The sequence below is a fragment of the Mytilus californianus genome, unplaced genomic scaffold (genome assembly GCF_021869535.1).
Source record: "Mytilus californianus isolate M0D057914Y unplaced genomic scaffold, xbMytCali1.0.p SCAF_1, whole genome shotgun sequence".
Lineage (NCBI taxonomy): Eukaryota > Metazoa > Mollusca > Bivalvia > Mytilida > Mytilidae > Mytilus > Mytilus californianus.
In genome coordinates this window covers 112,753,821-112,778,281 of record NW_026262581.1, presented here as the reverse complement: position 1 = coordinate 112,778,281, position 24,461 = coordinate 112,753,821, and the positions used below count along the sequence as shown (strand labels likewise).

The window sequence follows — 24,461 nt, the reverse complement described above, 5'->3', positions numbered from 1 at the left end:
GTTATTTGCTGCAAGCTCTTGGAATGAAATGAGTTGGGTTTCACATGATCGTGACTGACGGAAGCCATGCTGGAGGTCATACAGTATATTGTTCTTTTCAAGGTGGTTGATGATGTGTTTGGTGATGATATGCTCCATAAGTTTACAGGAAATACATGTCAATGATATTGGGCAGTAATTTACTGGCTTGTATTTTTCCCCTTTTTTAAATACTGGTGCCACGTTGGCATGTTTCCAGTCTGTTGGTGTTATGCCAGTTTCAAGTGATGTTTTGAAGATTAGTGTAAGAATTGGAGCTGTTTGATCATTGAGTTCTTTTAATATTCTGCCACTGATGTTATCTGGGCCAGTTGCCTTATGTGGGTTTATGTTGAGTAGAAGTTTCTTGACACCTGGTAGTGATATTTCTAGTGGTGTTATTGTGGGGTGTGAGCTTGGACCTTTGTCTGGAATGCTGTTATTTGATTCGGTTGTAAACACTGATTGGAACTGTGTGTTGAGGATGTCTGCCTTTTGCTTTGTGTCTGCTATTAACTGTCCTTCTTTTTTCAGAGGAGCTACACCGGTGTTATCTGTGCGCAGTGATTTTATAAAGGAAAACAGTTTTTTATGTTTTGACTGATTGTTACATGGTTGGTCCGGTTCATTTATGGGTAGATCCAATATAATTTTTTCAATATAACCCCAATATGCTTCCCTCTGTTCTTTTTGTACTTGGTTTTTTCAGATGTTTGTACTTGTCTGCATACTTGATGTTTTGTTTCATTTTATAATATAATTTATTTTTTCTATTTATCATTTTCCTGAGGTTGTTATGAATCCAAGGTAGTCTGTTTTTGTATGTTAAGAACTTGTGTGGGATGTTGTTTTCCAATGATTGTGTAAGATTTGTTTTAAATGTGTTCCACAAATCATTTACATTTGTTTTGTCCTCTAGGTTTTGTAGATCATTGTATGTTTTTTCTAGATCTGACTTGATTTTACTCCAGTTGGCTTTGTTATATTTTAATATTTTTTTAGGCTTTTCTCTCACCCTGCATAACCAGATGTCAGATTCTACATAGACAATGTCGTGGTCACTAAGGCCTATTGGTGGTAGTGTACTGACCTTGTTAATGTTAGATGGATTATTGAACAGTACTAAGTCTTAAGATTCTTTCTTTTCTTGTTGGTATATTAACTATTTGGTGTAAATTATGATCATATAGTACATTGTAGTTCTAAAAGTGAATTGTGCTGTTCTTGATCTGGTTTCCCTGGTATTACTTAGGGACAGACCAGTCAATGTGGCCTAGATTGAAATCGCCACCTACTAATATGTTACTGTTTGAAGTTTGATTTATTCTACTTAATGATAAGTCTAATTGTTTTATGGAGTTCCCATCATCTGAAGGTGGTCTATAATAACTTCCAACCAGAAGGTTTTTTGCACCCGGTATGTTTATTTGTGCCCAAATGATTTCACAGTCAGTTTTTAGTTCTTGGATTTCTGTGCTGATAAATTCTTTGGTGACTGCAAGTAATACCCCTCCATAGCTTTGGTTGTTTTTACTTGGTGGTCTATCAGTTCTATAGATGTTATAAAGATCTGTTGGGAAGTATTTGAACGAGGATGAGTTTTTGTCAAGCCAAGTTTCAGTACCAAGGATGATATCTGGTTTTGCAGAGTCTATCAATTGTAGAAGTTCTGGTTTTTTATTTCGAATGGACTGGAAATTAATGTTAAGAACTCTAATAGATTTTCTGTTTTTATTTGTAGTACGCTGTTTCTTTTTATTTTTACAATTGTTAAGGTATCGGTGAGGATGTGGCTTTTGGAGCACCTGGGCTCCCCAATACTGAGTTATCATTCAATGTGTCATATAGATTTGATGTTTTAATGGTCGAGTGGTTAAACAGACTAGTTGAGAAGTTGGCATACCACATTGTATGCATTCCCAGCTGATGTTACTAGCATTCATACAGCCATAGTGTTGAGGTGACATTCCTTGACAATCAATGTGATACCAAACATCACAACTGTCACAACAAAGTGCTTTATGTTTCCATGTAACAGCCTTTTGACATGTTCCACATAGCCACCTAGGACCAGGGTTTGTTTCTGTGTCAAAGGCATTTGCAATTAGCAGGATGAATAAGTATGACTGCACTTGTTGCGGAGCCTTTGATTTCAATGCTTTCAATATCTGGACTGAATTTGGCCTGCCCCAACTACTTTTCTGGAGTGCAAATACACTTATGATGGGATAATGATTAGATGGAATTTGTAATAATATGTTATAAGCAAGTGGTCTTGTATGTGGTGTTATGTTACATATTGTCTTAGCACCAAGAATATTAATTAGTGAGAATAAGACAGGTAGTACAATAATACAGTATTTTAGTACCATGGTTGATTGTGTATGGCACACCGTGTTTTCCTATAATTAATGCTTTACTATGATTAAATACCTGTGCTTGAGATCAGAAGTGTGGAAAGAGGGTACATCAGTTGTTAGTAGAGTGTACACGTGTTAATCTTCGCCTCCTGGGCAACTCAGGAGTACAGGTTATATGAAATGCCTGATTAATAAGCAGCAAAGTAAAGTTTCTGAATGAGATGTTTGTTTACTTCCGGTTTACAATTTGGTCACATGATATTTGGCGGTATCTGTCAAAATATATTTCAAAAAGTGAAATCTGCTTTTAATGGTGTATTTTAGTTATGTATTGATTATACCTATATACATTGAGTAAATATATAATAATATTCAAGATTTAGGGTGGTAACGATGTTTGTAAATACCAATTTTCACAAATTTTTAAGAGCCTAAAGAAGATAGTCTATTCAGGTCCATGCATGCGCAGTTGTTAGGACTTTTTGTAAACAATAAATGCTAGCACACCATGGATAAACTAGTGAGTAATCTAGGTTTCAAATGGTAAAAATGAAAGTCCCTGTAATAAAGTCATTGGATTTTCTGTAAAAATTTTGGCTTGAGTCAACATTAGATCCACATTTTCAACTAAATGTAATTAGACAATAAATATAATTTCTGTAAATGACACTTCTCTTTGTTATATGTATAAAATGGCATGTCTGTTTCATGCAGTATTTCTACTGTTTTGACATTATTACACTTTGAAAATTTCATAATACACAGTACTACAGAAAGGGGGTCATAAACCGTAAGAGAAACCTAAAGGTCAATTCAAAAATAGTTTAAAGCAAAAGTTTATACTTCACTTGTTAAGACCAAAAGCTAGAACGCAGCAGCTGCATCTAGGATTCACATAAATCACAAACACACCAGCCTGAGATGGTCCAGGGCAGAGCAGCATGGGTACACATTGAAACAGATACCATAACACTTGTTACATCAGTGTCCAGCAGGTTATCATGAGTATGTTGATGGATTGTTGAAATATTAAGAAGAAGAAATATGACAAAGTCTGTAAGCCTGTTAGCTTTCCATGTAAAACAGTCTTACTATATTTTTTCAAGATTAGATTAATAAAATAATTTGATTCTAATGACTAAAATAATCAGGCATAGAAACTTGTATATATCTTATCATGTTGGTAAAAAAATCTACATGTTCTATGTCAGTGTGGCCATTTGGTGATAGGTAAATTGTCAGATGTACATCGTTTTGCAGGGAACCTAGAAATGCTGGGCATCTAATTTTCTAAATTTTTATAAAACTTGAATCAGAGGTTTATATCAACACTTGTCTTGGACAAGTTTGAAAATCAGTGCCGATCAACTATTTTTAAAAAAGTAATGCCCTTGGAAATATTAATCATATGGTAAATTGCATTGTATGTGCTCTCACATGTAGATTTTTATTTATCTTGCATCAGATGTTTATATCAGCAATGTCTTGGGACAAATTAAAAAATCAGTGCTGATCAACTATTTTTTTTCAGAGTTATGCCCTTAGAATTAATATTTCTATGAAAAATTGCATAGTAAGCACTCTTATATAATTAACTTGTACAATTTTTACCAGATTTTATCAAACTTTAATATATCAAAGGATTATATCAGCATTATTTTGTACAAGTTAGAAAATCTATGCCAATCAACTAGTTTTGAAAGAGTTGTGCCCCTCAAACATTTTTTTTTAGCTATTGCCCTAGGATAGATAAAATATGTGTAGTGTAGGTTATCCTGGAACTCCTATTAAAAGGAGATAGAGAGTAAAGATCAATGAGACAGTGACTCAAATGTGCAGTGAAACAAGAAAAATCATATTGCTCTTGGCAATAAATACATATTGTTGTTGAATGTTTTTCAGGTTCTCTAAAAGTTATTTCAGCATGTTAATGTAGTTGTACAAAGTAAGCAGAACTATGCCATTGTTAAATATAAGTGGGGTACAGGTCAGCTTTCCATTTGAACCTTACCCTTGCCAAGTTACCTATATGGAAAAAGTAATGGAATCCTTGCAAAAGGTATATATTAAATATAAACTATTTTTATATATATTTCTCAAAGATTGCCCTGATTTAAACCTTCCTGATCAATAGTTTATTTTGTGATTGTTCTTAGTCTAAATGTCAATACAAGGGTTCAATCCCTATTATTATAAACAGTTCCTGATGATTTGTAAATCAGCTATTCAAAACCTTTTTGTAATGCACATTACATTTCAAATTTTACAATAATTAAAGATGCATCACTTTTGTGAAAATGAATTATCTGCAATTAAAAAAGTAACAAGAAGGTTAAAAATGTGATAGAATTACAAAAAGAATGTACTACTAAGAGCAAATGGAATTTAGGCAGTGAAATTTAAATGTGATAGAATTACAAAAAGAATGCACTACTAAGAGCAAATGGAATTGAGGCAGTGAAAGTTAAAAAGATGTGGAAAAAAACTATTTGAATCTACATTATCATGATTGTTATGTAAAATAAATGGATTGCTATGTATGTAATTATTTGCAGAATGTTAATGGTATCCTGGAAAGTCCAACAGGAACTGGGAAAACATTGTGTTTACTTTGTTCTACACTTGCATGGCTGGAGTCCAGAAAGGCCCAGACAGAGCTGAATCGACAGGTCTCTATTGCTTCTATTATGGGAGAACAGAATATACAACAAGATGTAGAAAAACTTAGTAAAAGTTTACAATCTTCAACAGGATTGACATGGGGAGGAAGTGAATTTGGTAATTAATAATTTTGACTGGTTACAATTTTTATGATAGAAAGGTCAAATTTAAGACAGAATTTTGGAGACACTGATTTTCATGACACAAGATAAAGTTCAAATAACCAATATTCACCTGCTTTAACTCAAATCTGGCTTTATATCAATAGCAGCCTACTAGTACATAGAACTTCATCTAACTATGGACGCATCAAGGGTAGTATTATATAGCCTTCAACTAAAAGTTGCTGACCTATATGTATATTACACACAGTTAAGATACTTACAAACAATAATACTACTTTTCTGAAGATGTATCTAGAGTTGTATAAAGGTCTCCAACCAAAAATGTGTGGTTTAAACTCATATTTATGCTTCATTGAATAAGTTGAAGTTTAACATTTTAAATAATTTCTAAGATACACCTCTTCAGTAATTTAATTTTGTATAAGATGCATCTACCGGTAAATGGGGTATTATTTCCACCCTCCATACAGGGGGTCAGTATTTTGTTAATACTAAGAGAGTTACAGTATTAAAACATGTGTAAGGATAGATCTTCATAAAGCATTGTCAATGGTATAACATCCTCCTATGATGCCGACTACTACATACTTTTCATGTTTCAATGACTGTGAAATCATCATTTGAGATAAGTTCTCAAATATTGCTATCCTCCCCAAAGTGTTACTATGTCTTTTGTATTGTCATATTGTCCTTTGTTCATTCTGAGATTCAACAGTTGTCTTGATTTTTTTTGTGTTGCCTATAGATATTGATCATGAGTTTGTTTTTTTTTAAATGTATATATAATGGTAACAAAATCTTACTCACGTGATGTAATCTTTCATCTCATATTTCATTCTTTCATTTAAATGATTTATGAGGTTTACCTTGGCATGACACATTGACTTTGTCATATCTTCACACTTCAGTCCACATTTTATCCACTTCTTTTCAAATACCCCTTATTCAAATTTATTGAAACTTTCTCTCAGAATTTTAAACATATATAATGCCATTGTGCATCACCAATTTTGTTCTTTTATTCCAATTATTTTTTACTAAGCAAATCATAGACCTTGTCATTGCTTTATGTGGTGGCTGGGGAGGGTGTCATTTTGCTCACAGTAACTTTAATTGTGATCTTCAATTTAGCCCTTTCACATTGAGATTAATCAAGGCCACCTTTGTAATCAATGATTGTCTATGTTTTTAGATTTTTTTCATCAACAACAACACAATTATGTAGCTGTATGAAATTACAAATACATTTGAGTATTCAAAAAGATCCAAAACAAGAATTTCATACAACATTTGTTATGTAATGAATGGAAAGATATTTGTACAATTTCCCTAACAGAATAAATTATTATAAAATTGTAACCATTCTTTCCTTTTAGCTGTGCCAAAAATAATATATGCATCCAGAACTCATTCACAGCTGAATCAAGCTGTACAAGAGTTAAAAAGAACAGCATACAACAGGTTTGTAGGAATAAAGCAAAGTTAAATCTACTACATATATGGTTTTAAGAAAGAAAGGAACACATTTTTACTAAGGCATCACATAATAAACTAAGATGCAGCTATGTTCACCACTAAACTTACATACCAGTTACCTCCCATGTCTATGTAAATATTCACAAATGAACTGAAACATTTGGGTTATATCCTTAGAGCTGTTTATATTCAAGTATGTGTGTCATAAATTTTGTCAATTTGCTTGCTAGTTTGGTCATTGTTATATGTATCAATTAAATGTATGGATAAATTACAATAAAGATTGACATACTATGTGGTCGGACAGGAAGTCATGAATGCAATAATGTTCTAGGCTTTGTCAATGTTCTTGTCCTTCAATATATTGCAGCCGTTTTCATTTTCATGTTCCTACGATGAAGGTAACTCATGCTTTATTACCACAATTAGTAAAGGTATTAACCTTCTTTGACTAGTTTGAAAGCAGTAAAATTTTATCAATACAGATTTTATTTATTTTGGTTTGGCAATGAATGCAAGCCAGCGGCTTGTTTTTGGCTGACATGGTGGTGTCTGAGAAATAGAAAATTTATTTTACATGGCATTGTTGAACGAACTACCATACTTCTGACATAATTGTCTAACATCTCTGATCTAGCTTCAGTAAATTTATAATGCAATTACTCATTGTCTATATCAATTAACAGATAATATATATATATATATATATATATAAATAAACAAGTCTAAATTGAAAACAACGTTCAAACCTATGATTGCGTTGGATAAAAACCGCAATTTTATACCTGTGCATGCAAAACAAATTTCTTGGTAGAAGGGTCTAAATACAGCACAAACAACATTTTCAAAAAGACCAAAAAAGTGAAAAAGTATATTTTAACAAAACGCATTTGACTAGCAGGTCAAACAACGGATGTTCTTAAACCCTGCTGACTGCCATTGGCGATTGCCAAATAAAGGGATCACCAGATGTAACAAAATGAACCTTAACTATTAATTTAATACCAAACAGAAAACAATAAACTTGCGGAAAAGATGGTATACTGCAAACAAAAGGTGCAAAAATTAGTACACCATATCTGGATTTCGACAATTAATGTCTCTTCATTGATGTTAGGAATCGAAACGGTATTTGGAAGGCCATATAATTTACCTCAATTTAGGATAGACTTGAATTTTGAAGAGTGGAAATAGGATGAACGGATCATATAAACCCGAAGGCAAATATAATACAAGCCCAAACGAAAAAATATAAACAAGTCTAAATTGAAAACAACGTTCAAACCTATGATTGCGTTGGATAAAAACCGCAATTTTTATACGTGTGCATGCAAAACAAATTTCTTGGTAGAAAAGTCTGTATGTTTGTTCATGGTCTATTGACTTTAACTTAGGTAACATGAATTAGAAACTTTTGCTTAGTTTACATGTATTAGTTTGTGATTAGATCAGTTTAAGATGAACTGCTAATGTTAAGTCAACGATATTTGGTATGCAAATTTATTGGCATTTGCAAGTATCGTTTCCATGGAGATTATATAGCCCCACCCCCTCTTCATGGTTCATTGAATTTGAAACTTTTACATAGTTTACAAGTAAGTGTTTGTGTTTAGGTTTGTTTAAAGGAAACGACTTATAATAAGTCAATGGTATTTGGTATGCAGTTGTATTAGCTTTGGCACATCTCATTTACATGGAGATTGTTTAGCCATGTACCTCAGTCATGGTTCATTGACTTTGAATATTTGCATAACTTATGAAACATGTTAAAGTATTGCTATTTAAATTTCAACATTTGCATAATCAAAATTACAAAAGGGCCAGACATATCTCTGTGATAACAGTTTATTATTATATAAATATATATATATATGCGTGTTCTCTGTTTATATAACCCTGCATCTTGACCTTACTTATCATTTACATGTAAAAAACACTTATTACACAACCTAGTACACAACTCTTGACCTCAATAGTATGTTAGATGTTTAATATGGTCATGAAAGGTTTCAATACATTTAAATGGAAATTATAGAAGTATAAAACAATGATTCAATGCAGAAAAAGAGTTAAAATGTGAATCTCTTTCAAATATTAAAGTAATAAATGCAATTTTATGTCCTGCCTAAGATAGAATGGGCATTATGTTTAATGGTCTGTTTGTCCATCCATCTCTTATCATGTTATACTTTTTGTTTAAGGTAGGTTACTATGAAGTTGTGTTCACACATGAACTTGAAACACAGTACACATGTTATTTATGGTGTAAACTTTTGAAAATATCTGCAAAATACATGTAAATGGATTGGCCCACATTACTCAACATGGAAATGTGATAGTGCGAGTTAGGTACATGTATGTTCTATGGACACATGTTTTTGTTATATTAATGCAATGGTGATCATTTTCAGGAGAATTCATGTTTTATGATAATTTTATTTCAGAGTAAAAAGTTAATGGGGTTACCCTGGGTGGGTCATGAAAAGTGTGGTTAAACCCCTTACCTTGTTCATTTTTCTTTGAATATATTTTATAATTTTTAGTATGATGTTGAAACAATGAAAATTCAGGTATTAAATTACATGTGAGACCTGTTATATTTTAGTGTTAAAGTGAGTGTAATAGGATCTAGAGAGCAGCTTTGTATCCAGGAGCAAGTTAGAAAGGAACCTAATAATTCCAATAAAGTAGGTCAAAAAGTTCATTAAAATAACTTAAGGCTGTTCTATTTAAACATACATGGTACACAGGGGAGATACTTTCAAAATGGGGAAACCTATTAAGGCAAATATAGAATTTCAATTATATTTACACTGTACTTGACACCAATCTATAGTGGAGGTTTCAAAGTGCCTTCTGTGGGTCCCATATTTGTTTTGATGGAGCAACCCTTAGACAAGTTTTACAAATTGAGCGTTACCAACTACCATTACATACTGATAAATATGTAGAGAATGGTGCAATAGCTTATTGGTATTATCTGGAAAAACATTTTAATTGTACACTTCAAATATTCTTTTGAATAAAAGCCACATGGAAAATCTACAACTCTTTTTTCATATCTCATATTTCTTAGATTTTTAAAAATTGATCTTAGCCCAAAGATAAGTGGCCATATATACAGTAGTCATCAGTCTGAATCAGTTGCCAGTCTATCAATCTTAAAACTTTTTACATTTGTTTTTTCTTATTTGACTGAAGCTACTTTGCAAATTTACAAATGCCTTCAGATTATGAAGTAACAGTTCTTTTTTTTTGAGTGATAAAAGAGGCATATTTTGATTCCCTAAGAACCTTATTATGTTTGAATAAAAGGAGATGTTGGTAAAGGAATAGAAATTCTTTATTACCAATCATTGACCCATGCCAATCAATGGTTATGATGGCAATAAAATGATAGATAGAATCAGTGTTATAGAATAATGAACAGTCAATGCATGTACATGAGAGAGAAAATATTAATAGGGAAGAAAATCATTTATCAATGAGACAGCAAACCAACAACAACCAAAAAGACATCTAGAATTTGTATATCAATGAGGATTTGTTGTCCTTCTTTATGCAGAACCAAAAGATAATGGGGGCAATGGTAGTTCATGAAAAAAATAATATTTGAATTAAAATTGGCATGTAGGATGTCTTTCTGTGGACTGTTAGTCATAACAAAGCAGTGTTCATATTCATATCTCATTAACATTCTCATTCTGAATATTCACTTTATTTGCCACTGGACATTAAATAGCCATCCATCCATCCATCTAGCTATTAAGGGGAGACATAAGTTTTAGTCCACCAAAACAGTTCTACTTAGTTGCACTTGAATAACTTATTATCCTCAAATTTTCATAAGAGATAGATTAATCATGTTCAATAAATGCTGGTTTTATGATAACTTCAAAATGGTTTTATGTTATGTAATACTCAATGGCTGATACACATGTACAAGAAAGCACATATTTGTGAATTATTGTTACTGATGTTATTGCTTCCAGGTTCACATGTGTAGAGCAAAAGTCAGTGCTAGGACATGTCACATGTATAACAGATTGGAAGGTATGTTTGTGATTTGATCAAATGTTCAGTGATGTGTTTTTTTCGAAGTACACAATGTTTGCTGCTGAATTGACAGCCTTATTTTCAGTCCTGTTTATTTAGACTTTTCAAGTTATAGCTTTAACCATGGAATGGCAACTTTCATAAAACTTTGATTATGGGACACTCAAACATAGTTCATTACTTATATAATTAAATATACCAGATGAAGAGCAGAAATACAATCCAGTCTTCAAATTTGTTAATTTCACGACCCAACATGATCTTTCTCTCACTAAAAAGTACAGTTTACCAAAAAAATATTATTAAAGAACACCATGCTTGATGAACAGTGGTTTTATATTACATTTCTAAACTTAAGTAAAAATCTTAAAAACATGACATTTATTTATTTCCAGCATCAAGTGAAATTTTTAAGTTTGAGTTAGATTATACAGAGATTTCAAACATTGAGGAATATTTAAGCTTTTAATAATGATCTTCATATTCATCTCTATACATATCTTCAAAGGGTTTGAAATGCACTAATTTATCTTTTGAAATATTTTTCCAGATATAAAGAAAAACAGTGATGCACGTTCATTGATAGGAAACGTTATTGACATAGAGGATATGGTTACTTATGGTGAAAAACAGAGGTGAGAATTCCATTTATTTTGTTAATAATGATATATATATGTATATTTATTTTTTTTACCCTAATATATACATCCTTGATGATACACTAGAATTAAAAGTGTAACAGTTATGACTACTTGATTTCTAGGGACATTATGGTCTTAAAAGGGAGTCTTGTATGTATTTGCTGTCTTGATTTGTAGGATAAATTCATCTTCTGTATGAAGAATGCGTGTTTCATAGTATTTCAAGATCCCTATTTTCAGCTTTTGTTCATAGTAAGTCATAACTTCTGTTATTATATCCATACACAATTAATTTTCTTTTATTCAGAATAAAAGATTTGATCTGGTAAAGGCATGTTCTCTTTTTTCATACAAAATTTCAAATATTAGTACTAAATGATTACATTTTCTCTTTCAAGTAAACGAGCAGCAATGGTATAATCAACAGTTTAACAAATCATGTTTGGTTAAGGTAGAATTTTGTTTTTGTTGATGTTCTGTCATATCTTTTAATTACCGTTCCTACTCGCTTATTAGTCGGAAAATTGGGAGTAAAATTCATAATCCAGAGAGGGGGGCCGACTAATAGACGAGATCTAGCGACCAGAGGAAAAATCCAAGCTTGAGAAAAGTGGTCAGGAGTGAATTTCCTGGTCAAAACTACGTTTTTGATTGCCAAACCTACATAAATCAATAAATAAAAAGTTTTTGTTGAAAATAAATGACTTCAATACTGTCTTTGTGTTTTATTTGTTCTTTGGTAAACATTTTCTGCAAATTCGTGTTGAAATTCTACTGTTTCTGGTTTGTGTATTGATTTTCATGGTCACATGGTTTTCCTATAAACCCAAAAGAAGAGCCAAGAACCAAAAATGAAAAGGAGATAACAATGTACCAAATATGTGAAAGGATGTTTTCAGCGGAGTTATTGTGTCATTATTGTGATATCATGATATCAATTCAATGCTTATAAATCATATAATAATCAAAAAATAATTTTAAGATTCATTCCCAAAATCAAAATATTATTCATTATAGTGTCTCAGGTAAACAAAAATTACAAAATTGATTGACAAGCCAATATAATCCATTGATAACCCCATTAAGAGACAAAGAGTTGTATTCACTAAAGGTGTGAAAACTATCAGTGATAGGTAAACAGATGACACTAATGAGTTGGAGTTAGTTATTTTAATATATTGATTAGCTTCACTTAATTTTTTTAATCCTTTAATCATCACAATATAATAAGAATTATGAAGTGTTCATGCTCATTTAACACCGAGTTATGTATGCTGTGAAAAATATTTTCATCAAGTGTTGATTGACTTTAAATTTTTCAGGTTCATATTGGTTTATATTCGCTTTTCTCAAACAATAGGTTGTTAGTCATACCCTACAAAATCATTGATGCATTACGTAAACAACACATGGCTAATCTGACATTTGAACAGCGAACAAAACAAGAGAAATGAATACATCTTTATTATTAACAGCAATATAAATTATCATGATGAGCATCAACTAAATTCAAACCAAACAAACATTAATGCAGAAATGAATATTATTCCTGGATTTGCATTGGTTTTACCGGCGTTCAGTTACTGTCAGCTGAAAAAAAAAAATGCCCAAATTTTGTCCGACTTATACGAGGGTCAAGACTAAATCCTTAGAATTTGGAGCTGAAAAGGGACCCTGACTTATAGTAGGATCGACTATTAGGCGAGTATCTACGGTAATTAAATTGTCACTTAGTGCAGGAACATATATATTGACGGGACTTGACACTACCTGATTGTAGTCGATTTTATCGTCGTGCCATAGTTAATAAAGATACGATACAGAAACGGACATGTGTTAAAAACGGACTCGCTATTATCCTAATAATTTCTGATATTATCAATAAAATGTCATTCAAACTAGTTTTATAGTGATGCTAGTGTATCAAACTTGTATTCTGTCACTTCAAATTTGTTAAAATCGCAAGCATTTCATCACAGAATTGTGCAGAATGCAAACCAGGTAATAAAAAAATGGCGGCCATTGTCGCGATGATTTACAAATTCCCAAACTATTATAAAACACTTCACATCAAATAAATCAAACTTATTTTGGTAATTTTATATGACAAAATATATCTACCAAATGATAAAACTTGTATTTATTTACAATTAGAGTTATGTGGTTTATTTGTTGAGCAGTTCTGATAGTTTTTCAGTCAGACGCTACCAAAATCCGTAAATCTTGGGAAGTCTCGGGGAGTCCGAGATTTTATCAATTTTATACTGAAAAGCGTATCAGATTCATTTCCCGTTAGATATACTGTTCCCAGCTTAGTGTAAACCACCTTTTATACATTCTACTTGTAGAGTATGTCCATACTACTTGGCTAGAGAGTTAAAGAATGATGCAGATATTATATTTATGCCATACAATTATTTACTGGATCCAAAAGTAAGTTCTGTGTTCATGTGAAAATATTTAAAGAATCATGCAATAATGTAGTTGGTGTTTTATGTATGTTGGTCTTTCACCAACGTGAATGGTAAAATAGCAGAAAACAAATCTGCCTTAATTTTTGTCTCGCCTTGACAGAGTCAAAACGAGACATAGGTATGCTGTTTCCGGCGTCAGCGGCGGCGGCATCGTCAACAATGTTTTAGTTTGTAATTAGGTCTAGTTTATGGTGAACCACTAGTGGTAGGTTAATGATATTTGGTATGCAGTTGAATTAGCATTGGCACATATCATTACCATGGAGATTATTTGGCCCCACCCCCTCAGTCATGGTTTATTGACTTTGAAACTTTGCTTAGTTTTCATGTATTAGTTTGTGATGAGGTCAGTTTATGGGGAACCACTAGTGGTAGGTCAATGATATTTGGTATGCAGTTGTATAAGCATTGGCATATCTCATTTCCATGAAGATTACTTGGCCCCGCCCCTTCAGTCATGGTCTATTGACTTTGAAACTTTTGCTTAGTTTACAAGTTAATGTTTGTGTTTAGGTTTCTGTAAAGGGTACGACTTATGAAAAGTCAATGGTATTTGGTATGCAGTTGTATTAGCATTGGCACATCTCATTTCCATGGAGATTGTTTAGCCCTGTACCTTTAGTCATGGTTCATTGACTTTGAATATTTGCATAACTTACATGTTAAAGTATTGTTATTTTAATTTCAACATTTGCATTATCAAAATAACAAATAGGCGAGCAAAACTCAGTGTTAACAGTTTATTATTGAAATAGGCAAATTTTGAAGCAGGAATACAATTCATTTGTAAGACTATTTTATGTAAATGAAGAAAGTTATGTGATTTAATATTTTTATTACTACTGTTTTTACAAATACAGAATATTATTTGATTGATTGATTAAAAAAAAGAAAAACAAGTTTTGCTTTATAAGGGGAGATAACTCAGATAATTTTACTTTAAAAAGGAATTTATAGTAAATTTTTCTATTTTGTATTATAGCTTAAAATTGTACAGTGACTCCATTTATTGTTTTATTTTATAAGAGCTATCTTCTCATATTTCTTTCAAAATTCTGTCATTCAGTTTTCTCTCTATTCACATGATAATTACTTTTCCCTGTATAATGTTTTCAAAACATGTATATAACTATCATATTAATTTATGAAACAGGGTTTAATGAACAGACATTATTTAGCATAATATGCCTATGTGTACCAGTACTCTTTGATGAGAGAAATTCTGCTCAAGAATTTTTAGCTGTTATACTCACTTTTTCAGTCAAGGAAAGCTCACGGTGTTGAACTTCAAGGCAATATTGTCATCTTTGATGAAGCTCATAATTTGGTAAGGTGAAAATATATCTGTTTAATTGGACTATGTCAGATCTTAAAAAATGATTATAAAGTTATAAGAGGGTTTGGTTTGTGATTAACACTTTTTGGAGAAATTGTCTTTATTCAGATTGGTGGATTCTGTACATTATATCTCTAGATAACGCTTAGTATTTTAACAAAAATTTGGAACAGATGTCACACAATTTTGCATGACTTATATTAATATCCAGTATATATATAAATAAAGCAGTAATATCAAGTGATTTTGATTTTTATTCAAAACGTTTATTTGAAATGAATTAATTAATTTAAACAAATAAGTGTCAAAATATTTTTTACCATTTCATATGGCAGTTCACACTGTAATATTTTAACACAGAAATTGATAAGAACTACAAATTCCCTTTCAGGAAAAGATTTGTGAGGATAGTTCTTCCTTTGATTTAACCTCCACTGATTTAGCAACAGCCATTGAAGAACTTGCAAAGCTCTCAGAAAAAATATATGAATTGACAAAACATGAAGATCAAAGTTTGGTAGAAATGACAGATTCCTCAACTATGCCTGGTAAGGGATTTTCTTTTAAAACTTGTAAAGTGCTTATGGGGAAAAAACCAATTTAATATAATGCTATATCTTCTGAACTTCTCTCTTACTGAAAATACTTCAAAAACCTTAATAAACTTCTATGACTGGTTGTTGAAAGATATAATGCATGGCTTTTCTAACCTAGGTCAGAAATTTATCATGATATATTTTTGTATTTGGGAATAAAAAGCATACATTAAAAATATAAACCAGATAAATTATTCATTTAGGGAGTGAAATGAATGTCAAATGCTGTGTAACCAACATGGTTACTGAATATTTTCTTTTATTACATTGGTTGTAGTGATAGATAATGTGATTTCCCAGTGAAATACAAATTGTAATTATATTAATCTGATAATTTCATTTCTCTGTCACCATACATCAATTTGTGTTTACAAGATGCTGCCAATAATGTAGAAATTGAGAATTGAGAGTGTGTAGTAAAATTAAATTCCTTTCATTTTCTACTTTATTTCCGTTTAAAATTCAAAGTAATCCAAGAAATCAAATATCAAAAAATATTCCAGCTTGTGACTGAACAACAATCCTTAGTGGTAGGAATGAGCAACTGAGACATTCAGTTCCCCAGCCTTTTCATATATTTTGAATACTTAAAAATACATACCTTATCATATATTGTTTACCAAAATAGACCTACATTACACTTTTCCTTGGGTTAAAAATAGATTTGAGACAAATATCTGAAGCATTCTCGACTGTTTTTTTTTTTAAATCACATCTTTATTAAGTACTAACATCTGATTCAGTAGTTAAAGATACTTATGATTCAATTAGCAACCTATCATATATGTAATATAAATCTCTGGACCTTATCATATATTATGAAGCTTAAAATAGTGACCTATTCAGGAGACTCATCCCTACCTCTTTGTACACAGTAAAGTGGTCTTCTGAGGTTAAATTGTCAATTTAACATGTTATTTCATACTTTTTGTCATTTATTGCAGAACCAGAATTTACTCTAGAAGATCTTCTGCGGTTAAAAGGTAGTTAAAACATTTTAAATCATAAAAAAACACATTGTTAATGAATTAAAGAAATTGACATGGCAGTCATGATAGAATTAGTTAGAAATACAAATAGATGACTGAGATTTAGTAGCAAATATGCAAATATATTTTTTTATATTATTAAAAGGAATAGTTATATGAAAGGATATGAAGCTCACATTTCTTCTAAAGCAATATGTGAAATGGATAATACATTGACATGTATAAACACTGACCAGACACAAATGATCATTCACTACACAAATTTATGAGTTACAACCAAAATCATACAATGTTTAATCAATATTCTTGCAACTTTACAGTTTAAATCAAACTACAACAGATCTGTAATTTTACCAGACTGATTTAGGAGAGCCACAGTCAAATCATCAATGTTAGTAGTACATGAGTAAAAGGAAGGCATACTTAAATCCTATTAGATTTGACTTCACTTCAATTTGGTATAATTTCTGACAAATTGCAATTTTGTCAAATTTTTTAAAGATGTACTATAGGTCGAGGGAAAGTAGGGATTTTTTGTAAAGTATAAAATAGTATATTCAGTTTGTTTGTTTTATTTTAGCCACATTGAAAGATTTAGAAAATAAAATAGATGAAATTCCAGTTCCCAGTAATGGTAAAGGAGTCACGAAACCTGGCATGTGAGTTCTCTTCATTTTGTCTTTCTAAATGGTGAACTATTGTTATATGTGACTTTTCTATCCATAAACATGGAACAAGTTAATTCTGTAGTTATGACTAAAACTGTAAAACACAAAATGAAAACTATCCTTTAACGATTATATTATCATTGAATGTAAAACTTCAAGATAGTTTGATGTGAAGTAAAAGTGATACTAATGTGAAAGTCTATCAAAGAATGTACGAAGTTAACAACAATATCAAATTAATGTCAAACAAATGAACTTTTTTGAATTGATGGTGCTGTAAATGTAATTGAAGAAACAGAGAGATTTATTTATGATGGTATAACTAGCCTTTTATAATATGTTATTTTGCAGGGCATAACACCTATTATACACAAATATTCTTGTTGATAATGATTCGGTTTCAGTGAAATCTTATATGTGATAAATTGTCATTTTATTTTGCTTGCGATTGCTCAGCCTACAGTTTACAGTTATTGCAAGAAATAACGACGAGGAACTGAACCTTGTGCCTTTGATGTCCAGATTCAGTATCTTTACATGTTGTTGGTTTTTTTTCACAGGTTTATTTTTGAACTTTTGAGAAGTGTGTCTATTGGCTTTGATACTAAGAACTTTTTAATTGAATTGCTGGACAAGATAATAAATTATGTTTCTCAAGATGGTATGTATAAGGAAAATTATTTATTAAGATGATAATTAAGTTGACCATAGTGTTAAATTGTGTTGATTATGATTTTGAAATAGATATAATGTAAATGAACTGCAAATGAACAAAATGTCCGAAATGTTATTTCAAAACATGATTCGGAGGGTATTTTGTCAATTAATAAAGAGATTGTAAGCTCTGAATTCAATTTTGTATTTTGTTACAAGTTGTATCAATTGTCATATTTTCTACTTATGATGTCTAAAAATAAAATAAATTTTACCATGTCACTTATAACGTGGAGAGATAGACTTAAACTTGATGATACTTGACAAAAATACATGGATTTTATTTTTTAGTTCACAGAATTCACATCCATGGTATGAAGTAATCATTTTCTTGTTTTTTTATTGTCTGAATATCCTTGATTCACCAATGATTACATTGATTGCCTTCAGTTACAAAGTCTTAAAGAAATAATAAACGGAATTAAAAAAATGTCCAGCTGGCTTAAATTTTGTTTTTTGGAAGCCCTAGTGTAGACACAATATGGACAGGGGTAAGGGAACATGGGAATGAGAGACAGAGAAGCAGAAGTCAGGGGGAAGGGAAGTGGTAATCAGGGGGTCGAGAACGAGTAAAAATAATGAATATTGTTGGAAAATATTTTTGAACAATTTTCGTTTGATAGTAATGGGGATGGGAGTGGGAGTTCAGGGGTTGGGAAGTGGGAATCAGGGGCCCCCTGTTCATCCCCTCATATTTAATAACAGCTGTTTTTGTTTTTGTTTTTGTTTTTATCTTGTGTTTGTTTGACATTGAAAAGATAGTGCACTGGTGAATTGTATTTCTTTTTTATTTCAAACATCCTTTTATACCATTTAAGGCAATTTTTTTTTTCATTTTAAGCACTGACTGGATTCAGTACAAAGGGAGCTGGTCTTACAAAAGTCTGTGATATACTCAAGGTAAGTCTATAATTATACCTTTGTCTTTACTCAACAGTAATTATACAGATGATTTACAAGATTTCTTTTGGTGGACAATATGTCTATCAAAACATTTTTTATTCAAATTGGCCACATTCAAAATAACAACCAGAATTTGCCAAAAAATATTTAGAAGAAAGAATTGCTGACATGAAAGTTCTTTTTGCTGTTATCATGCTGCCGTATCTGTTTACGCCAATAGAAACAGAGAATACAAACATATTTGGTCTTTATTTTAATGCATATTTATAATGAACATTATGATTGTACTATGTATGTTTGATTTTATTTCAGATAATATTTTGTCGAGATTTATCAGATGGAGGGAGCATGCAGTTACATATGGCTGAATTAGCTAAATCATATAAGGTATTCTATAACAATATTATTGAGAGTTTGACCATGTGCCATAGGAAGAAGATTGTATGATCTATATTTCATAGTTCACGTGTTTTATCATAACATCCTTCCATTAGAAAGTCACTCTCATTTATTTACGTTATGTTGTAGATACACAATAAGAGACATATCTGACATTTTACGTATAGATTATGGTTTTTGAAAGAGCAAGATTATTTAACTGCTATGTTATCTAATCTTGTCATATCAAGTAGTATTTTCATTGATAATCTACAAGTATTTTAGGGCACTTTTTGTATTGCTGTATGATTTATGAACAAATGAAAGTTTAATGCATAGAAAAGTAATAAGGCTAAAACATCAGGGAAAAGCATAAATTAGTTCAATATTATTGAATGCATAGTTTGTCTAAGAACGCTAGAATTTTCTAAAATTTATTTCAGTAATTATATAAATATTTTTGCTTTATCAATAGGTCCACATTCAGAAGACTGAGCCTAATAAAAAATTTGGAAAGATAACAAGTTGGGCTAGTAATAGCAGTACATCTGATAAAACAGGTAAAGACCTTAATTTTTATGGTAAAGTCTTGGATTTCTCAAACCAAATCATGTCACATCTTTAATAAATTGCAAATTTAAATATGATTGATAGTTTTAATTCAATGTTCTTTTACCAGTTATTTTTGCAACACTAACCTTTACTCCAATTTTTGTTTCTTGAAACAGAATGATAAAGTCTATAGTTTAGAATTTTTTTGAATTTGATTGTCGTCACCTAGCAAAAGATTTAAATTGCTTTCAGCTCTAGTTATATGAAACTTCAAAGATTATAATATGATCAGTTTTCATTTTCATGAGTGGAAAAAGGCAAGGAAAGTTTTGGATTTATCAAATTTACTTACCTACTTGCATTTTTCTGTTTAATATTTTGCATACTTTTATATACAGGGAAAACTTTAAGCTATTGGTGTTTTAGTCCTGGACACAGCATGGTAGACTTGATGGCGCATGGCATTAAATGTATTATATTAACCAGTGGAACTTTGTCTCCACTGTCATCTTTTACTCTTGAGATGCAAATGTAAGAATTGTTTTTATAAATAGTTCACCTAAATCAATCTGACTTTATAAATATATATATGATTTTAAAAATAGCAGGGGTTGCAAGTGTTCGAAGAATTAAAACAGATCACATAATTTTTCAATATCCAATTTTATTAAGCAGAGTATTGAAAAAGGTAATAACTTCATGATATGTGATGTTTATTTCATGCCATGTAGGAAAAAAAGATGCCTCCTTGTCTCATCAAAAAATTTCTAAAATTGGTCTGAGAAGCTTATTACTTTTAGCCTAGTTGAAATCAAATCAAAATCAGCTTATACTAGGATGAATTGCATCCAGCTGTCCTAGCAGATGGACAAAATATTTTGAGCCAAAAAAATATATTAACCAAACCTGGTTTGAAATTATCATGGTGTGAGGAAGACCTCAATTGCTTTAGTTTTCAACAGGTCAAATGTCAAGGTCACAGTAGCTATATATAAACAGAAATTTTCGACAAAATTTTTATATCTGATTATTCTCTTTTGTACCATGTATCAAACTTTTACCAGACTTGTTTGATAATGTCCCATGAGATGAAAAAGATCCTTTTCGATGTTAGGGTCAATAGGTCAAAGGTCAGTGTCGGCACTATTGATAGACTATAATTAGGGCAAAATTTGGTTACAGAGATTATCTTTATAACCATATTTCCAACCATTACCAAAATTTGATAATACCTCATGGGATGTAAAATGGCCCTATTGATTTTGAGATTCTAAGGTCAAAGTTCACACGAGCAATTGATAGACTGAAATTGGGGCAACAATTTTTGTTTCTAGATATCTTTTGAATTATATGTCCAACCTTCATCAAATTTATCTGTAGATGCCCCTTTGATAAAACCTTATTGCTTTTTGGAAATCTGCGCCGCTTGACCTGAGAATCTGCACTGCTTGAACTATTGACGTCATACAATAATCTCTTTTTCATTGTGGCGTCAGATATTTTCTATTATGAAGTCAAAATTTTATGGAAACTTTTCTGATGATCAGTAATGGCGGACAAATAGCGATAAGGTGTATTGAAAAAGACTACTATTGATTTTTTGGTCAATGAGTCAAAGTTAAGGATCACAATTCATATAATTAGACTGAAATTTAGGGAAAATAATTGTTTTGTTACAATATCTTTTTAGCCATAAATCATATCTTCACATATCTCTGGTGAATAATGTGCCCTTAGGTGTTAAAGACACCTATTGATTTTAAGGTTACTTTTTCAGATGTCAAGGTTACATCAGTAAGTAATAGACTGACATTCAGACAGATTTTTTTCAATCATTTCATAAATTTACAGGATACTGTACAGTGTACAAACTTTTTTCTCTACTACAAATCCAAAAAGATCACAACTAAGCTTATACACCCATGATGCTTCTGTAAAATATTTTAGTATTAATATATCCTTTCATTTTAGACCATTTCCAGTGACATTAGAAAACCCACATGTGATAGAAAAACACCAGGTTTGGATAGGAACTGTGAATAAAGGACCAGATGGTGTAACTCTTAATTCCAACTTTGAAACAAGGTGGGTGGAATAATATATGTCCAAAATTAGAGTATGTTTATTTTGTACAACACCCAGTTGTTTTTATTTAATAGATCTATTTAAAATTATTTCTATGTTGCTGTCAAACAAAAGATAATCTCATATCTAGTTTGACTGTGCTTATCAAACCAATTTTCCAGAGAACTCATTTATTCATGTGTTGCTCTGTGTTTGTTATTCTGGTTTTATTCTGTTTAACCTACCTTTGATGGAATTTCAGTCCATGAAAATTTATTTTATATTACAATGTACTTTTTTTTATGGATGAATACATCATAAATATTTGTGTTCTCAATTTCTAGACAGCCACAGACAATATGTTTAATCACGGTTTGATTTGATGATAAGCAATCTTTTGATTTTTCAGGTTTAATTAATATATTGCTTACTGAGATGTTCTGTATAATTTCTTTTAATTATACCCCACGCAACGAGTTGCAGAGGGTATAATGTTTTTGACCCGTCAGTCCTATTTCTTGTCATCGCAACTTTTCTCAAACCACACAACAGAATTTCACGAAACCTTTTTAGATAATAAGGACATACTATGTAGTTGTGCATATCGACAGGAAATTAAGATTCAATTCTTTTTCTAGGAGTTACGCCCCTTTGAACTTATTTACTTTAATGTACTACTGCAACCTTTTGTCATCGCAACTCCTCTCAAACCACACAACAGAATTTCATGAAACCTTTTCAGATAATAAGGACATACTACGTAGATGTGCATATTGACAGGAAATTACGATTCAATTTTTCCAGGAGTTATGCCCCTTTGAACTTATTTGCCCAATATACTACTGCAACTTTTTGTATTGCAACTCCTCTCAAACCACACAACAGAATTTCATGAAACTGTGTAGATAATAAGGACATACTATGTAGATGTGCATATTGACAGGAAATTATGATTCAATTTTTTTTTTCTGATACAATTTTTTTTTCTTACACTTATTTTATTTCTCCAATGACAATGTGGGGACGTGGGGTATGTGAGTGCGCTCACTAAGGTTCTTTAATGTTTTGCATGCTAAATGTATTCTGCAACCTTTTTCCTTTATACACACTATTTCAAACACCCTTTAGTCTGTCCCCTTTCCAAAAGAGTTTGTTCTATTTGATAGTTTCTGCTTTTCCTTTCATTATTTAGGTACACACCAAGTTACCAATCATCATTGGGAAATTCAATAGGTAAGTTACATTTTAAAAGGTTGATTTGTTAAGTTGGTTTTGAAAACAAGATTCTATTGGTTATTTAGATCATATACACCTGAATTTCATACTGTATCAGACAAAGTCTTTGATTGTCTTCTGATGCAGTGTCATTGTGTCATAAAAACAAATATTATGACTGAATAATTTTGTACTGAGTATGAATTGTTTTTATCATTAAATATACCACAATGTAAGAACTAACCAACAAAAACACCAATGTTTTCTATTTTTCGTACTTGTCAGCTATTTTTTGCAGGTTACACTAAAGAATATGTCCTCTCAAATGTTTTTTTTTTCAATCATCTGCTGGGTCATAAAAGACCCCAGAATTTTATTAAATGACTAATTCGATGGATTGCATAAGGCTACCTTGCTTTAAACAGAAAACATTTTTTACTTAACATTTTCAAGCAGAATTCCCGATTCTGCTGAAAATCCTTAGTCTAAACTGATATCTTTAGAAAGACTTTGATTACTCAATTTTACAAGTAAAGATTTTGGGCTATTTATTCTTCAGGATTTTTGCACATATTGCTTTGATTTTTATTATTCATAAGGTGTTAGGCCACATTATAACGATAAGGAGATGTGGTATGATTGCCAATGAGACAACTATCTACCAGACTAACATGTTTCCTGTTGTACTTTTTAATTGAATTAGATATGTTATGTTTGCTTTCTATAACACAAGATTTCTAATCTTTTTTAGTGAATTTTGCTAGAATAGTTCCAAATGGATTACTTATATTTTTTCCTTCTTACCCAGTAATGGATAAATGTATAGAATATTGGAAGGTATGTTAGTTATGCATTTTCTTGTCAATTGTTAATATGTTCAGAAATATTATGTAAAAGTGTCCCATATGATAGTATTTGTATATCTATGTACATGTAATTATTTAATCAACAATAGAAACCCCACATTGATTGTCATCCCCAAAAGTATATATGTGACATATTTTTCATGCTAGGATGTCAGATATGATATCCTTGTTGAATTTTTTTTATTTGAAGGGATATGCATATACAATTACATGTTCAAATTTTTGTGAATTCAGTATATTTTATTTTTTTTGTATGAATTTTTTTTTCTTTCTGACATACTTGTTTCATGTTTGAAAAATGTAACTTTTATCAAAGAAATCCAAAATCATGCCAGATGTTTTGTTAAATATATTCCTACTTTATCTTCT

At 31.1% G+C, this 24,461-nt stretch overlaps 1 protein-coding gene and 1 long non-coding RNA gene across 4 annotated transcripts in view; one reads left to right on the top strand and one right to left on the bottom strand.

Moving 5' to 3' along the window:
* The window catches only part of LOC127711450 (uncharacterized), a 344,411-nt gene that overhangs the window by 71,982 nt on the left and 247,968 nt on the right, over nucleotides 1-24,461 (bottom strand). The window lies entirely within an intron of this gene.
* Nucleotides 1-24,461, top strand: part of LOC127711096 (regulator of telomere elongation helicase 1-like) — a 46,211-nt gene that overhangs the window by 2,194 nt on the left and 19,556 nt on the right. The window contains exons 2-20 of one of the 2 annotated variants that reach the window (XM_052217056.1): nucleotides 4,302-4,437; nucleotides 4,934-5,156; nucleotides 6,541-6,625; nucleotides 9,246-9,327; nucleotides 10,633-10,693; nucleotides 11,247-11,331; nucleotides 13,686-13,770; nucleotides 15,073-15,138; nucleotides 15,539-15,695; nucleotides 16,688-16,726; nucleotides 17,313-17,391; nucleotides 17,961-18,061; nucleotides 18,956-19,014; nucleotides 19,330-19,404; nucleotides 19,871-19,955; nucleotides 20,346-20,478; nucleotides 21,919-22,032; nucleotides 23,204-23,244; nucleotides 23,978-24,063. In XM_052217056.1, coding sequence (XP_052073016.1) covers nucleotides 4,336-4,437; nucleotides 4,934-5,156; nucleotides 6,541-6,625; nucleotides 9,246-9,327; nucleotides 10,633-10,693; nucleotides 11,247-11,331; nucleotides 13,686-13,770; nucleotides 15,073-15,138; nucleotides 15,539-15,695; nucleotides 16,688-16,726; nucleotides 17,313-17,391; nucleotides 17,961-18,061; nucleotides 18,956-19,014; nucleotides 19,330-19,404; nucleotides 19,871-19,955; nucleotides 20,346-20,478; nucleotides 21,919-22,032; nucleotides 23,204-23,244; nucleotides 23,978-24,063 — 1,758 coding nt within the window. In that variant the 5' untranslated portion in view covers nucleotides 4,302-4,335. Of the gene's footprint in view, nucleotides 1-4,280; nucleotides 4,438-4,933; nucleotides 5,157-6,540; nucleotides 6,626-9,245; nucleotides 9,328-10,632; nucleotides 10,694-11,246; nucleotides 11,332-13,685; nucleotides 13,771-15,072; nucleotides 15,139-15,538; nucleotides 15,696-16,687; nucleotides 16,727-17,312; nucleotides 17,392-17,960; nucleotides 18,062-18,955; nucleotides 19,015-19,329; nucleotides 19,405-19,870; nucleotides 19,956-20,345; nucleotides 20,479-21,918; nucleotides 22,033-23,203; nucleotides 23,245-23,977; nucleotides 24,064-24,461 lie in introns of both variants that reach the window. The other variant, XM_052217051.1, reaches the window with a different exon arrangement.